Source organism: Monomorium pharaonis, chromosome 5 (genome assembly GCF_013373865.1).
Source record: "Monomorium pharaonis isolate MP-MQ-018 chromosome 5, ASM1337386v2, whole genome shotgun sequence".
NCBI lineage: Eukaryota > Metazoa > Arthropoda > Insecta > Hymenoptera > Formicidae > Monomorium > Monomorium pharaonis.
Window position 1 is genome coordinate 29253658 of NC_050471.1, and position 16981 is coordinate 29270638.

A 16981-nucleotide genomic window follows, 5' to 3' on the forward strand; every position below is an offset into this window, starting at 1 on the left:
ACGTCGATCTCGCAGTCGTTACCATCTCTATTGTGTTAGTGTTGCACTTCTCCCAAGTTATTCCAATCTTGTTTATTGTGAATTTCTTTTATGGCCTATTCGTTAGCAGCCCCCCGAATAATCTCGACTCTTGTTGTGATGTGTTTGCACATATTGGCTATAATCCCTTCCTAATGCTTTGTTCCGTCGATCGGCTGTTGATGTTGTAGGAGCTTGCAGCATCGCCGAAGAAGGCGCTCGATACATTTTTGCGATGACTTCTAGACAGCTTATCTCTTCGAACCCGAGCTTGGCTGGATGATACATCGCCATCGTGACTCGTGTTGTTGTCCGTCACTGCTGCACGCGTTAGCTTCCCTTGGTTATCGCTGGCATAGTGCAAGTCATTTGCTAGATATTATTCGTAACTGTTTCAAACTCTCGCCGCTTTTTCAGTTTTGTCAGTCGAAGATGTATTCTTGTATTTTTTATTTTGCATTTTTGAATTCAATATTTGAGAAAGCTTTTAATAAATGTTACTTGTAATAAATGTAATTAAATTGTAGAACAAACTGTGGAATACGATGGCTGGGTCAATATTGGTCGTCATTTTACAAATGTGTGTGTTTACGAATATTTGTAGACGCACGGGAATCTCGAGAAACCTAGTCATCGTTAGATTAATCAAGTTTGATCGAATTTGCTCGTTCTACAAGGGACATTAAACAGCATAAAATAAACGATTGGGTACTAACGAAAAGTCTTCATTGTGTGCTTTTGAACTAGGAAGCCATCAAAATTCCAAAGTTCCAGTTCACGATCGTGTTTGTGCTTGTCCAATTACAGATGCGCATTTCAAATCCCGATTAACTGCAATTAATCGCCTTTCAGGACTAACATATTCGCGACGGTGAAGCTACGAAAGACGAAGACTAACGACCGCTCGGCGCCAGCGCTCTCATGAGACAAACTCTTTCCCTAGATCGCACGTCTCTTGCGGTCCAGTAGCGACCCCGTGATCACGCGGGTGTGTCTCTCTTGTTGAACAAGTTCCTTCGTCCCGCAGCTCTCCATGCGAGACGAGAATCGAAACTGCCACGCGATTATCTGTCCGTGAATTTCTCTTTCAAGGTGAAAATACGGCGCTAACCCTTTCCGTATCCACGCGCCGTATAAACACATCACATATGCGTAAAAAAAAAAAAATATATATATATATAATTTTCCCTCGAGTATATGGATCCACGTTTAGGACATCATGTGAAACGACGTATAGAGACAGTGACGTTAACCCTTTGCGGAGCAGTGTCCAGTGTACCCGACACTTTTTCCCTTTTATTTTTACGATGTACAGTTTACAGTTTAAAATAAGTATAATTCACATTTTCCTGATATATTGTTTACAATCAATTTTTATAATTAGTTGTTTATATCTAATTATTTATAAGCGAACAAAATTGAAAAAGAGATATCTTTTCGAAGAATGTAGTTTCCTAGAAAATATTTAAAGTTAGAGGTTAAAAATTTTAATTATTCTTCACCTTTCAAAAAATCTATGTTTTCCAAAATTTTTCACGCGCTAGATCTTTCTTATAAACAAATTTACTTGTTTACTACGAAGGTAAAATTTAAAACTGTAGGTTTGCACCTAAACTGTGGGATTCCAAATTTTTCAAGAATATACTGGTCGCAGTCTTGTGAGACGGGCCGGGTTTTTTTCTTGTGTTAAAAGCATAACATCAACGGATTAAAAGTTACGGATTAAAAGGTGTATCATTGATCATCTACGTTCATAACTTTGCGAAAGCTTTTGTAATTGTTTTGATATAAAATTTGTAATTAACGATCTGAAAAACCTTTATATCTGATTTACATTTTTTTCAAACGTACACTAATTTACTCGTATGTGCAATCATATTGCATCCGTCATTAAAAATGTTTGAAGTCTGATTTTAAATTGGCAATCAGCGACCCCAAAACATAGAAATACAAGATTTTCAGAAATCCGTCAAGTGAAGAAAATGTGCCCCTCAAAGGGTTAAACGAAGCGTCGACACGATTCTATAGCGCCAGACGAAGGATTAGCATCATAACGTTAGTTATTCTACGCTGCTAATTAAAGGCCCGGTGAACCGCAACGTCAATGTAGCTCTACGGCGTTAAATAAGGGGAACAGCTATCTTAATCAACTAAACGAGTTTTTCCGATGTTAACTGCGCGTTAACACAGTTCTATAGTGTCGAATGAAAAGCTCACCCAATGAAAGTGGATTGAGTCCGTTGTTTGTGTATTTCCACATATATAAAGTCGAACTTGAAGTAGACCTTTACGAATTACGGACTTGCTCCAGTCTCGCCCTGAAGTCTTTTATGGTAGCAGAAACTAGAGCTCTTCCGATAACTCGTGTGACGAGTTCGAGATGAGTGAGGAGAAATCGTTGAAACTTCCACATTTACTGCTCTATCGATGTACTATATCTAATATTCTACTTAATATACATTCTTAATATTTGGTACTGAAAGGGTTAATGTCCGAAAGTTTGATAGATTTGGATTTTTTGTGTGCAACACACGTCACATTTTGAACACGTTTTTAAACGTTTTTCAATATGCATTTTAAAGGTTACATAGATATAGATTTAGAGTAATATTAAAAATAATATATTCCAGCGTAATTTAGGCGCGAAATGAAAAGAATTAAGACGTCCAGTACGAAGCGGAGGGTGTAAGGTTTTAGGACAACCATTTTTTGTAATTTAAAGCACGATAGTTAAGAATTGAAGGAAGTTGCAAGGAGAAGACGAGAGATGTTAATATATTATGAACAAAATATTATAATTATATATACACATTATAAATATATATACAAACAATCGCTCTTGAATTTCATTCTGGTGCGGTTTGGGTTAGGCTAGATTAAAAATGAATCTGTTGTAATAAGAATCATGTATACAAGGCGCATATACGTTATATATATTATATATATTATTGTTATTATATACACCAATTTTTTAACGTATGTTCGTCAATTTCTTTTTCGTTTCCTTCTCTTCCTGTCTTTTATTTTAAGATTTCCTATTCTGTTTTAAATTAAAAAAAAAAAAAACTGATAAAATCGGAAAAAGTTCAAGATTTTTCAGTAATACGTATATAAAAATTCGAGACAATGTTCGATGGTTTATTATCGTGACCATATGTGACAATTCTGTGTAATCTTACACTTTTCAGACTCTCATTTGATTTCTCGTGGATAAAAATTAAGTAACTGCGGACAAGACTAAAACGATTCGATATTTTCAACGTCACCCTGATGTAAACTTCTATTCTATCGGCAAGACTCCGGCGCGTAATTCCGGAATTAAGTCGCCCCCATAGTTCTTCGTAGGAATATTTTAGGAGGAAATCCCGCGATCCGTCAGAAGATTAGTCCTCGGTGACTTTTCAGCGGAGGGGTCCGCATTTGAATATCCACCCATCCCTCACAGGTAAGTGTTCTCCGTTCATAACGGCGGCGCATTTATTTAAATTAATCGCGGAGCGTTTAATGGCAGCGATCAACGAACGCTTTCACGGAGGAGTTCCCGGAGGAGGCGGAAGGCGAGGATCGAGAAAACGACGGACGGGGCGCGTTTTCTCGCTGCTCTCTTTTTTTTTCCTCTCTTCCCCGCGGCGGTCTTTTTAGACCGCTTAAAACATCTGAAAGTTGTATAGGCGCCATTACGCGGTAATTATCGGAAAATCGAAGGTGTCGACCTCGCGGGAATTAACGTAATAGCCGCAAGATACATTGTATATACGTGTATTTATCGGTTTTTACTTTGTAAAAAACTTTCAGAGCAGATTTCTTTCGAGGCACTCTTGCCTTGCAAGATACAACACGCATTAAGTAAAATTTGTTTGCAGAATATTCACGTTTGCTTAATTCTCAAGTGCCGTGAGATTTTTACAAATATATAATTTTATCGTGCCTTTTAACTTCCTTAATTTTCGTCACTCAATATATTTCATTATTCTAAATAATGACACATTAGCAAGAATAGCAATAAGTAAAGATTTTATTTTTGTATGTATTTAAAATTAATATTTATATATACATTTGTTGTTTTTTTTTTAATAATAATATAATTAATACTATTCTGTGTTGATTATCTTAACATTTTTCTTAATTCTCTTTTTATTAATAAAAAAACAAAGATTATCTTATAGGGCATGGTGCAAATGATACGTTTTTGCTGTGTCTATCGCTGCCGGATGTTAAACATCAGCAATGGCGGGCAGCGCGAGTCTCCTGCGGCGTGTATCAAGCCCGTTTACGATTTCGAGTCAATATGACGCGCGCGTGCGTACGTAATACGCGCACGTGTGTGTGCGCGTGTGTATTTGCGTTACTTTGAACCGCCAAATTCCACGGGCGGCTTTTTGGCTTATGGAATGCGCCAAAGCTGAGCATATTTGCTAAGCGGTTAATTATCATCTGCGGTTGCCCACCCTCTCGAATCCCTTCATGAGCCAACCGTCCCCGACAGAACGAGTGTTCTGTCTGACTGAAAGAAAAAGATTAACGAGAGATAATTTGACAAGTTAACCCCGCTTCGTTCTTTCTTTTCAAAGTCGTTATTGAAGAAAGTAATATAAAAATATATAGAGAAATAATTAGAAATTTTAATGAAGGAATACAATGTCTCTGGAAACGATTTAAATCTCGACCGAATGAAATAAGGGGTACATTTCTTATTATCATATTTATTTTACCTTATCTACACATTTTTTTTCAAAGTTTGCTTTTAATTTCCCGTATTCTTCATGCTATCCCTCTAAGTTCATTAAAACTTTCGATAAAAATTGAAAAGTTTTTTCCCCTCTCAAAACGAGTACTTGGGTCCCGTGCCGCACCAATCTTGAAGAAACACTAAAATGTCGTTTAGCGGCGATTCCGGGGATGCCTGTCTCGCCGTGTTAATCAACTTGGTCCAGTCGTCGCGATCAGCCACGCGGCTGGTTTCGTCAAATTTAATGATCGGCCCGCGCACCGGATATCCCGTGATTATGCATTGCTGGAGAGGCGCGCCGGAGTTCGTCGGGGACGTCAGGGAGCCCACGTAGACGCCCCTCTGGTCGACCGGTAGACCTTGCTCGATCTTCTGGTCCATAGACACCGCTAGCACCCACTCTCTCGCCTCCTCGCGTTGCTCCGCCGCGATCCCGACCCTTTCGGGAAGCGGGACTTCCAGCGGAAAGTCGGTGACACGTAGATCGTCCACGTCCAGGACGTTGCTGTCGCCCTCCTCCTCGATACACTCCTCCAGATCGAGAAAATGATTGAGGAAGACGAAGGCTTCGCTCAGGAGGCCGGCGGTACGGGCTGCGATACCGGCCTCGTAGTAGTATCTGTCGGCGTGAAGGATGTCGGTGTGTCGCAGAAGACTGACAGACGTCTTGACCGCAAGGCCAGAAAGCGCCGGAAAGGCACGGCAGCCGTGTCTCACCGCCGAAAGGTGAGCGGCTTCCAGAAGACGCTCGAATCTCTCGGAGGACGATGATGAGCGATAGAGATCGTGTAACACGTCACGCAGTTGAGCCAAGTATCTAGAATTGATTAATCGCGAGTAACAAGGGAAAGATACGAAAAATTAAAGAAAATGCGGGAAAATGTAATTTACTATGGCAGTTTTTTGGGGCCCAATTTCTCAGGCGCTTTATTTTTTATTATTTAAAACCAAAACATTAATTATTACAAAATATGGAACAGTATTATAAAAATTGTTATACCGTCTGATAGAAGATTCTTTCTAGCTTATATTTGTTTTCAAAGTTTTAGTTTTTCCGTATAAAAAATACTACCTAAAATTAAAGTATTTAGTATACCAGTATTGGTATACCAAATTTTTTTCTAAAGCTTTTAAGAAGCAAGTAGTCATAGATTCCAGATTTAATGAAAGAGCAATTTACAAAAAGATTCTGGATGATAAAATATTTTTGATACTCGAATAATAAAAGTTTAAAAAAGGATAAACAAGCTAACGAGGACAATACCTATACTCCTGCTGCGCAGCGTTCAGGATGCTCTCTGTCAATTGCAGATAGAGATTAAAATTTTGCGGAATCGCCGGTGCCCCGTACTGCGCGTAAAGCTGCAGCGCCTGCGGCGCGGCGTCGTTCTTCAGCAATTGTGCAGCGCGCCGTGCCACAAACCTGTGCAGCATCTCCGGACCCTGTGAGCTCGCGGCGTCGAAGACTTGATTCCACTGGCCCTTGCGCGCCATCATCTCGAGGGCGGCGTTCCCGTCCACTTCCGCTAGTCGTTCCATTTCGCTTTCGTTCGCCATAGCGTCCCGGTACTTCTCTTCCAGATACGGCTCGAGATCGGGAGCGAGCTCACGGACGATTCGTCGCGCGCGATCCCACTCGCCAACCGCCACCAACGAACTCACCGCGTCCTTCAACCGATCCGCCTGAAGGAACACCTGTAGAGATATAAAGTGTCATAAGTTTGACGTACTTAGTTTTCACCTCAGTGTCTTGTGTTAAACTTCCATTCAGAATTTAAATAATAACTCGAGTAACTCGCAACTTTATAATCCAGCGAGAAAGGATAATGAATTCGACATCAGTTCGACGTCGAATCGACATCAAAATGATGATTTCGATGTCGAATCGATGTCGAGTTGATGTACTATTTCTCACTGGGAAGAAACTTCATTAAATTGTATGTAGGTAAATTACATAAGAGACAAAAACTACCTGAGCGGCGAGCGCGTGTTCACCAATGGAGAATAAACGTGCACCTAGGTCACCACCGACTTCCGCCGCCGTTTCGGGGTCCGCTTGATGCAGAAGGATGTCGGCCGCACGAATGAGATACGATCTTGGCGCCTGCGGATTCAGAATTAAGGTGTCCAGAGCAGGTCGCACTTCCCCGAGATCAAGCCATTTCCGAGCTTCCTCCAATGCGTTTGCCCCGTCCAGTCCCGCGCTGTTTTGACCTAACTCTCTGCGCAGTGTCGCTTCCTGACTGGGCAAATACTCTCGACACACTCGCAGTGCCTCGGACCACATTCCGGCATTCTGGAAATGAAGAGAAATTTTAACGCGAGTAGATAGAAAAGCAAAAACTATTTAATAGCATTCCATAAATAAACGTCACATGAAATAATTATCAACTTTTAAGGAAACTTCTTGCACTACCGATCCAGGAATCCAACCTTATAATGCTCTATTATCATCTCCGGTTTGTGAGCCCTCAAGAGAAAAGCTTCTGCTGTAGCGTAGTCTTTATTCTCAGCAGCCTCGGCAGCTCGGGCAATCAAGACCTGTGCGACTGCTTCCTGGCTGTGCGACTGCGCGACGTCCTCGGCGGACTCCCAGTCGCGGCTGTGAATGTACATCTGCACCGCTTCCATAGTCTTGCCGGCTTGTACGAATTCCTTCTCGGCCTCCGTAAAGCGGCCCTCGTCCTCCAGCGCCATTGCATAACGATAGTGAACCTCTTTCTTTTGATCCAGCGTGCCGTACTTGGTGATTTCCAGGGCCCAGTCGAACAGACTGGCGTCACATGCCAATTGTATGCAAGGCTCCAAGTAACCGAGTCGCATCAGGAGCCTCGCGCCTAGCTCCGGAGCCAACGTACGGGCCCACATTAAAGCGACCTAAAAGCAAAGGAGGCTTGAACTTACAGTATTAGAAGAGGAATGGAAAAGGCCACACTTTTCGAGCTATATAAATTTCAACCTGCTGTGCTGCCTTTTCCCCTGAAGCTTTTTTCGCGACTCTTAACGCATCCTCCCACATGTTCGCAGATCTATAAGCTGTAACCGCTCCACGCCAGTCACCGGCGCCTAAGACAGAAGGCAACATTACGCACAAACTAAATAAACTGTTAATTAAATATTAATTAATTTTTCGTGCAATATGGATTTACTTGTACAAAAAAATATTAAAATAGTAGAATTCTACAGAAGGATGTTTGATTTTTATGTGGACAATGCACACCATCGAATTCTAGATTTATTTATTGAAGGAAAATAAGAAAAAAATTTTAATAAGTAACTTGAAACTCTGATTTAAAGCTGAGACCGACCTAGGAAATGCTCTTCGGCTTCTCGCGGCTTGCCGGCTGCGTCTAGCTCTCTTGCCAGGTGCATGTGAGTAGTTTGAAGTAAATCTGGGCGGTGCTGTGCGACCAATCTGATCATGTCGCTGCGGTTTCCCGCTTTGCGATACATAGCAATTGCCGCGTCATGGTCACCGATCGCGACATAGAGAGACTCGGCGTGACGAAGCTCGCCGGTCTGCTGTAAGCTATCGGCGTGCTTTGCCAGCACCTGATTGGCCTCGTCGTTCTTCATGTGCTCTTGGGCCACCTGGTGCGCACGCATCCAGTCGCCGGACTGTACGTGAATCTCCACGGCGCGTCTGGCGTTTTCGGCGCGAATGAAAAGGCTCTCTGCCAAGCTCCGTTCGCCGATCGACGAAAAGTATTCGGCCAGTTTTTCACATTGTTGACGAATCTCTGGATCATCATCCTCAATCACCTGGAAAAGAAAATGTTTAAGAAAGAATACAGTAAAGAATGTAATTAAAAAAAAAAAGAGAAATAGTATAAAACTAGGTAAATATCATATTTGAGATATATGTTAAGAATTCTGCACCTGAATAATCTGTAAAGCCTTTCTCCACTGTCGCGCGCTAATAGCAGCCTTCAATGCTAGTACCGTCTCACCTGCCTCGATAAAGTGATTGATAGCGGCGTCATAATGACCATTTGCCGACAGATGTTTTCCCCAATCCCTTTCGAGCTCGACCACCAAAGTGGGGTCAATTTTGCGTGCTAAGTCGAGGGCTCTGGCAAAGACACCAGCCTGAGCGTAACATTTAATCGCCTCGGAACTGGCGCCGGTTTTCTCCAGTAGTTCTCCAGCGAGTTCCGCGAGATCGGTAGCTTTAAGGCCACTGATGACCTCCTCGACGATTCTTTCATCTTCCAGCAACTCGTTGTCGGCAAGTATCAACCTGGCGGCTCGTCCGGGCCGGCGGGCCTCTAAATAAAGCTTGACAGCTCTTCTGGGATTTGTGGTCTCTATAATGGAAGCCGCGCGGGCCGCTTGGCCACTATCTAGCAGCCAAGCCAAGTGGCGGTCCCGCAGCTCCGATAGACCACTCCAATTACGACTCTGGGCCAAGTTTAGAGCATCTTCCCAGCACCAGTAGCGCTGATACATGTCTAACGCTTTCTCCAACTCATTCTGCTCCAAATAAATCGCCTCAGCAGTTTTTAGGTCACCATTCAGTATGGCTAGCCGGGCCCAGCAGTCCGGACTAGCCAGTGGTTCACTGCCCGTCTCTTTGGCGTACTTTTCACCAATCTTGAAATACGATAAAAAGAGAAAATTAAAATATATTGTGTCCTAAGAGGAATAGAGATATGTATTTATTGTAAAAAAAGACCTCGGCAGTCTCCTTCAGAAACTTTGCGCGTGCCACGTCGCCCATCGCAGCATAACACCTGGCAGCTATAGCCAGATTCCTTTCACTCATCGCGTTTCTGGCCACGTTCTCCCACATGGTCTCCACTTGCGGACCGTCACCCATGTTCTCTAGGAACAGAACGACTCTGCCGAAGTCATTGTCATGCAGCGCAGTGCCGAACTCTATCAGTCCTTCGTCCAGCAGGTATGCCACCTTAGTGCCATGCTCCTCCACCATCACAGACGTTCGACCGTCCTCTCGGACGATGTCTACTATGTCACCCTTAATTGGCGTCAGCGTAACCGCTTCTGCCGCGTCCACGTTGTACCAAACAGCCATGGTTTGACCTGTCTGAGCAACGACAACGTCGCTACCAGTTACCCAAGATGCAAAAGATGCCCCCGTCACCAACAAGACTCTGCAGTATCATAAAATAAGGATTGATTGGATCAAGAAGATCTAGTATAATTATTGTAGCACAAAATAATAGATTGATACAAAAGCTATAGTACATTCTGTCACATAAGTTTACATAAAGTCATTTGTTAGTAAGTTATTTCTTCAAAAAAAAGGGCTATTTGATGGATTAATAAGAGTACTCTTGATAGCGAAATACTTGCCACAATTTTACAATATTTAACAGATAAGAAAGCTTACAAATATTTGCGTCAAATTAACAACAAGTATTTACTTGTCACCCGTATCATCACTCAGCCAAAGACGACCTCGCTTGTCACGCGATAGCAGCCTGTGACCAGCCTCGCTCAGCTCTAGCCAATCGATACGAGCGTCGTGGACGATCATACTGATGGTCGCACCGGATAGCAGGTCGATCACGCGAACAGTTCTTGGATCCAACAGGTAAGCTAGCTTTTTATTGTCGTCTCCGTCAACCGAGGGTCGTTCGTTGACACGCACGCTGACCAGGTGTGGATTCACCGCCTCTGTTCGTACGGAGCCAAGCGCCTCATTCTGCCCGTACTCGACGATCGTCAATTCACCGGAGCAAAAGATCAGGCATACGACTGGATACTCAAAGAAGAATTTTTCGCCGCCGGACTGGTCCTCCCACGGAATCTCGCTGATGAGACCCAGTTCGATGTCGCCGATCAACAAAGTACGTGCCGTCCGAGCCACCACGTTGTTATCCCTGCGCCCTAGAACGCGTACATCTTCAATCTCTAGACCCGTCTGCGATCTAACAATGATGGGACGTTGCGAAGAGTCGTTCAGAGGTCGGATCACCACCTGGCTGGGACCCACATAGGCGACCTCGTGACTACCGCGGACTACCGTACGCCTGAAAAAAAAAAACGAAGAAGATTATAGCGATACATTTATAAAATAGTTTCGATTGATTAAAATAAATTGATTGATAAAATCAGATTTATGCATTAATTCATATAAAAGTGATTTCGATTTTCATAGGAATCCTCAAGAACAAAAAGATTTAAATGAGTCAAGTTTCATGAAAAGTAATATTAAAACATCAAAAAATTTAAGGAAACCACAAAACTCCAAAACCACTTCAAGTTTGAGTCACCTCAAAATAGTTTCAAACTGTTCGACTCCGCCGCATAGCCCACCGACCACCAGCTTCGAACCGTCCCGTCTCCAGGCGAGTGCTGTGACGGTATAGAAGTTGGGCAAGTCGCGCACATTGGTCTCTTCCCAGACGCCTCTCCGTGGTGTCCAATCGAAGATGCGCACCTTATCCCAGGAACCCACGGCGACACTTTGACCACTCGGGCTGCAGCAGGCTACCATGATCTCTCTCTCTTGGGAGTCCCGGCTGAAGTCAAAGGTCTTGACCGGTTTGCCGTATTGATCGTACATAGTCAGTCGTTTGTCGCAACCCGCTGCCAGGATGTGCGACTGCGGCCACGCCAGGGCGTAAGCTGGAACTCCGTGAATGCACACGCGTCCTGACGACTCCGCGCTGCCGTCTTCAGCAAAGTAGTATCGAATAATGCTGCCGTCGGCGTGGCTTGACAGGAAGCCGGTCCCGCGGACGCTGTCGTAAGAAATCACGAAATAGCAAGTTAATTACCATTACTGGTAATTATGTGCGTAACTGAAATCACTAAAGTTGATAAGCATTAATTTACTTGGTAGCCAGAGCTATCGTCATAGCGTCGGAGGTGTATAAGGTTTGCGCCTTCTGTGACTTGACCATTGCCGCGCGGACCTTCCCATCCGCCAGTCCCACGACAATCGGGCCATCCACCGGCCAGATCAGGCAAGTCACTGCGGCACTTTGTTTGAACTTGTTGCAAATCACCTTTTTGTCGTTCCTATAAAAATAATTCCCATCTTATTAATAAACAATTTATTTTGTGACTACTCCCTTTCTTTTAGGGTTCGAGGGGAGGTGGGGGGGAATTGTATATTAATAATTACCAATCCTCCCCTATTTTATATACGTATACAATGCAATCGGTTTGGCCAACTGCAATCTTTGTTGACTCTGGAGAGAAGGCTATTCCCTTTACCATGTAGCTCTTTTTGCCAAACTACAAAAAAAAGACACGAGATTAAAATATTACTCAATATAAAGTCTTAAAAATCGGAGATATAGAAATAATAATATCAATAAACTAAAAATACAACTTTTGATGAGTAGAAGGTACCTTGGAATCAACAGGCTTGGTAGAAAATCTATCACGCTTCACACCATTCTCGTCAAAAAGATAAATGGAACGATCCGAGGACGCCACAGCTAGTTTTAAGTTGTTTGGTGACCATGCTATGCTAACCACCCTGTTTTCTAACTCCTAACACATATATATGAATACATAAATATCGAAACAGTCAACTTTAATTTCAAGCATTTTGCATATTAATTTAAATTTTTATGTATAATATGTTATACATTTTTATATGTACGTGTAATTAAAGTCAAAAAATTTTCGGTTTAAAATATTATAAATTGTCTCTTTGGGAACGTTAGAAACACAGGCAAAATGTTATCCTTTATTTAAAAAAGTTATCTTCTCTGCATAAAACATTAAATTGAAAAGAATTTAAAAAATATTGACATTTTGTCAAAAAGCAGAATTCAGAAGAATTCAGAAGATATTCAAAAGATATTTAATTGAATATCTTCTAAATATCTTTTGAATTCTTCGCATTCAATTGCAATAAAAAGCATTCAAATAAATGCGAATCTTAGTATTAAAAAAGATTCACTTCGTCTGCTAATTGTTATCGGATTCAAAGGCATACAAGATTTCATTTCGAGGTTCTATTCTCAATATCGCACTGAAAAGTATTGGCCACGATCCGAGATTTTTGCAAAGCAAAATTTATGATAAAATCTTGTGAATGCGAAACGCTATTTTTGAATAAGACATTTTATGCAGGGTTTTATTCTAGAGTAACACTTAAATTTTTTAAATAAAATTTATCAACATCTTAAGAAAATATTTTTAAAAAGTACGTCTCTATTCTTAATAATTCCCAAAAGAATATTATTCTAGACACACAGAATACTCCTCAAAATCCCAAGATTCAAAATAATAACACATTCTTACCTGCGCTGGCATAACGACACCCAGATATTTCAGCAGCATGTTGAACAATATTACTTTTAATTGTCCTTTAACTTTTACAAGCGTTATTGTACAGTAGTGACATAAAGCAGGTGTATATCATTCGTGTATACACGTCTGTTGCCTGGCGACAGAACTTCCATTACGCTGACGCACTAGCTTGAGACGAAAGGTAAGTATACATATAAATTAAACACAATAAGTATTGTATAATTAATTAAAGTTGTAAAGCATACAAATTTTATTTAAAGAAAAAAATTCTTATATACATTTATATTTAATAATATATGTATATATAAAATAGATATCTATTATTATTTAAAAAATTGTTATGCAATAAGTTATTTTGAAATTTTATACAAATTTTTAGTGTAAATTTTTAAGTTGACGAGTATAACTAATTTTTAAATAAAAATATGTTGTAATATTTTTCATTTTTTGAAACATACATTAATTTGAAATTGAGTTCTTTATTACGGTCGACAGGTGGCACGCCTCTCCGCGCCTCATTACTTCGCGTGAAAAATCAAAGTTTCGTTGCACGTGTGGTTGATCAGCTTTTACGTATTTATTGTTTAGAATAACATTTCTTCGATGCACAGCTCGGCTCTGCGAATTCTCAGACGGTACATTCGAATTATTTTGTATCTCTCGACATGTGTCATATCGTTTTTTTCGTGAATTCTTAGGTTAACAAAATATAACCTTCAAATTTACTTGACGTTTCGCTTGTTATAAAAAAAAAAGATATTTTACAAAAATTATGTGTGCTAGAGATTATATATATCAAAATGTGAAATAAGTAAATGATAATGAGATGTAATTGTGATAAATTATACTATAAGCAGAATATTCCTCTTTTAGTATCTCTGACATTTAAAAAGATGTATACATGGTTTAGTATATATTAATTTTTTCATAATTTTTAAATTAATTTTAACATTATATTTTACAGTGTTTTTTATAAATAAAATATTCTGTGTGTTCTAAGGAGCAACAAGAAATGTGTTCTATGATAATATAATTATAGTTCTAAATGGTTGTAAAGTATAGAGTTGTATGTATCATTTCTAGTAATTTCTGCCTAGCTTTAATCTCAGTTCAACTTCTTTTTTATCTTTTTTTAGTTTTAATAATAAGCAAAACCAAGATTAAAGTTAATTTACATTGATAGAAACAGATAAAAACAGTCTTACACTACTTTACAACTTTTTAAATTGCATTTACACTATTGCAGAATGGCCTAACTGGAAGTTATGATTTTGCAATATGACAATTACATAGATAATCTGTTTTTTACTCTGCCTTGACAATGTATTTATTTCTATATGTTTTAGGTTTTATGAACCAAAGTTGCTAGCCACTGCACCTGAAGCAAGAACTTGTATAGATTTGCTATTTATCAGGCACAAAATGGAAATAGCGATGTTGGATGATGAAAAGTTGAGAGACTTTGATATTTCCGCACAAGAGGAATTTAATTCTCTATCCTGGCTGCGCATTGTGGCTCCTGCTTTTCCAGTGAATGGATCGAAGGTAAAAGATTTATGCACATATACAATTTGATCATATGGACACATTTTATTTTAGCAACAAGCTCTTTTCCATAGGTCACTATAATTAACAAGCCACAAGAGTTTTATAACACTTTGTTAGAAAAATGCAAACGTGCCAAGAGAAAAATCACATTTGCCTCGTTGTATTTGGGTACTGGCATCTTGGAGACCGAGCTAGTAAGTATAATACTTAGTAAGAACTAGTAAAAAATACATATAGCACTTATGATCAAAATTTGGCAAGATAATTATTTCGAATAGAAGATTAGGAATAATTAATTGCAAAGGTTACACAAAAAAGATATAGAGGGATTAAATGTAGTTAGTTTTCCTTTTATTTCCAAATGTTTTTTTTAAAAGCAAAGTTGTGTTTTTTTGCATAGGTGAATGTGATAGAACAAGCAATAAGTATGAGTAGCAGTGGTGTACAAGTGCGAATTTTGCTGGATTATATGAGAGCTTCTCGGGGCAAGCAGAATTCCCGGAAGATGCTGGAACCATTGCTCAAGGGAACGTGTGGAGATCATTGTAAGGTCTTCCTTTATCATACGCCGAAACTACGTGGTATAATGAAAGCAGCAATCCCAGATCGTTTTAATGAGCTTATTGGTTTACAACATATGAAGCTATATATGATTGATAATGACTTGATCATTAGCGGGTATGTTTGTAGTTACAATTTCTATTATAATTACAATTATGGAAGAAAAAATTGGAATTTATTACTAAAATTAACACTTGACACAAAGCAAGAAAGTTAAACGTTTAATATAAAAAAAAATTTAATAAAGTTATTTGAATAGCTGTACTTAGATGTAATACATATTCATAAAATTGTATTACAAAATTTTCTTTGTATTAGGGCGAACCTCAGTAATGATTACTTCACAAACCGACAGGATCGATACTTCATCATAGAAGATTGCGAGGAGCTTTGCAACTTCTATAATAAATTGATAGAGAAAGTGATGGAATTCAGCTTCTTGTTACAACCAGATGGCAACACGAGCTTAAATCCTACTGTAAGCCATCCTTACAAAGGATCTGGGAGAGTTTTTACTCAAGAAGCAGCGTCCAAGATACAGATGTTCTTACAGAATGAAATAAAAAAGAATGCCGATCTCGACAAAGGTAAATCGACTATCATTTTGTACAATTCAAAGCGAAAATATTCAAAAATATTTCGTCAAAACTGTATTAAAAAAGTATTTACTTTCAGATTACAAATTGGATTATTTGATTTTTAATTGTTGCAGATGCAGACACGTGGATATTTCCATTAGTGCAAATGGGCCAGTTGAATATCTTTCACGACAGCGAAGTAACATTGAAGCTATTGCAAACCGCTCCAGCGGGAGCCACGCTCAAATTAGCGACCGGTTATTTCAATTTAACTTCTGATTACAGTCAAGCTCTACTTAGAGATTGTCGAGCAACGTGTCATTTCTTGACAGCTCATCCCACTGCTAATGGCTTCTTTAGTAGGTTTTGTTGAATTTGTAATTACATAAACTTAAGATTGTCTATTGTGTTTTTTTGCACGATTATAATTTTTCTTTTCAAAAATTTGAATAAATGGTTACAGAAATTGATAACCATCTATTATTATAATTATCTTCAAGATGCTAAAGGAATCGCCGGAGGAATACCAGCAGCGTATACTAAAATAGAGGAATCATTTTATAATTTATGCGAAAAAATGAATCAGCAAAAGAGGATAACGTTGTGGGAATTTATCAAACCAGGTTGGACATACCATGCCAAGGGTCTCTGGTACACTTTGCCAGATCAACAAAAACCGTCGTTGACCCTTATAGGCTCGCCAAACTTCGGTAAGAATACATTCTTATTATTTTAGGTTTAATCTTATCTATTAGGTATAATCTTAATATGATTATGAATAAGTAATCTTTCTCGAGAATTTTTAATATAACTAAATTGGAATATGAACGATGCAGGTTATAGATCGGTGAATAGAGACCTCGAGACGCAAATAGCTATAGTGACGAGAAACGAAAAGTTGCAAAATGCGTTGCACGAGGAGCAGGCACGATTGTTCTCCTGTGCTAGACCTGTCACGAGAAAGACTTTCTCACAGCAAGATAGAATACCACCGGCTTGGGTATGCGCGGTTGTGTTCTTCTTTCGGTATTATTTTTGAGACTAAAATGCCTTTACGAAAAGGCAAATTGTGTTCTAAACTTATTTAATTTTAGCTGTAATATATTGTACAATAAGTACTAGATTCCATATTAACATTTTATCAATATAAATTATCCACACGAATTTTCTTAATTACTTTTTTATTTGTATAGAATTTTTCATTATTTAAAATTATTTATATCTATAAAAAGGTGTCAAGTTGTATATATAGATCATAATTAGGCAGGGAATAATAAACATGTTAAATTACAAAGGGATTTAAAGAAAC

At 39.5% G+C, this 16981-nt stretch overlaps 3 protein-coding genes across 3 annotated transcripts in view; 2 read left to right on the plus strand and 1 right to left on the minus strand.

Annotated features, from left to right (window-relative positions):
• LOC105829243 overlaps positions 1 to 1185 on the plus strand; it is a 95796-nt gene extending 94611 nt beyond the window's left edge. Inside the window, exon 16 of the mRNA XM_036286697.1 lies at positions 871 to 1185. The gene's annotated coding sequence lies outside the window, so the exon portion shown is untranslated. The remainder of the gene's footprint in view (positions 1 to 870) is intronic.
• On the minus strand, positions 464 to 13147 carry LOC105835466 (intraflagellar transport protein 172 homolog). The gene is made up of 14 exons (XM_012678769.3): positions 12977 to 13147; positions 12074 to 12217; positions 11844 to 11956; positions 11552 to 11737; positions 10987 to 11457; positions 10135 to 10743; positions 9423 to 9861; positions 8627 to 9340; positions 8056 to 8509; positions 7707 to 7813; positions 7181 to 7624; positions 6720 to 7043; positions 6012 to 6442; positions 464 to 5564 (listed from the first exon to the last, which is right to left on the minus strand). The coding sequence occupies exons 1-14, from the start codon at positions 13013 to 13015 to the stop codon at positions 4841 to 4843; spliced, it is 5199 nt and encodes a 1732-aa protein (XP_012534223.1). The 5' UTR covers positions 13016 to 13147; the 3' UTR covers positions 464 to 4840.
• A 327-nt stretch (positions 13148 to 13474) lies between these two features.
• On the plus strand, positions 13475 to 16963 carry LOC105835458 (CDP-diacylglycerol--glycerol-3-phosphate 3-phosphatidyltransferase, mitochondrial). The gene is made up of 8 exons (XM_012678761.3): positions 13475 to 13620; positions 14332 to 14530; positions 14605 to 14727; positions 14934 to 15211; positions 15413 to 15681; positions 15807 to 16031; positions 16173 to 16382; positions 16509 to 16963. The coding sequence occupies exons 1-8, from the start codon at positions 13589 to 13591 to the stop codon at positions 16709 to 16711; spliced, it is 1539 nt and encodes a 512-aa protein (XP_012534215.1). The 5' UTR covers positions 13475 to 13588; the 3' UTR covers positions 16712 to 16963.
• Positions 16964 to 16981: the final 18 nt, after the last annotated feature.

Bases quoted from the DNA above. Each gene is read 5' to 3' on its own strand.
- LOC105835466 (XM_012678769.3), bottom strand. From the start codon at position 13,015: ATGCTGCTGAAATATCTGGGTGTCGTTATGCCAGCGCAG. The intron at 12,218-12,976 runs GTAAGAATGTGT...TATATGTGTTAG, and splicing joins GTGTCGTTATGCCAGCGCAG to GAGTTAGAAAACAGGGTGGT. The intron at 9,862-10,134 runs GTAAATACTTGT...ATGATACTGCAG, and splicing joins AGTGATGATACGGGTGACAA to AGTCTTGTTGGTGACGGGGG.
- LOC105835458 (XM_012678761.3), top strand. From the start codon at position 13,589: ATGCACAGCTCGGCTCTGCGAATTCTCAGACG. The intron at 13,621-14,331 runs GTACATTCGAAT...TATATGTTTTAG, and splicing joins GCTCTGCGAATTCTCAGACG to GTTTTATGAACCAAAGTTGC. The intron at 16,383-16,508 runs GTAAGAATACAT...TGAACGATGCAG, and splicing joins TATAGGCTCGCCAAACTTCG to GTTATAGATCGGTGAATAGA.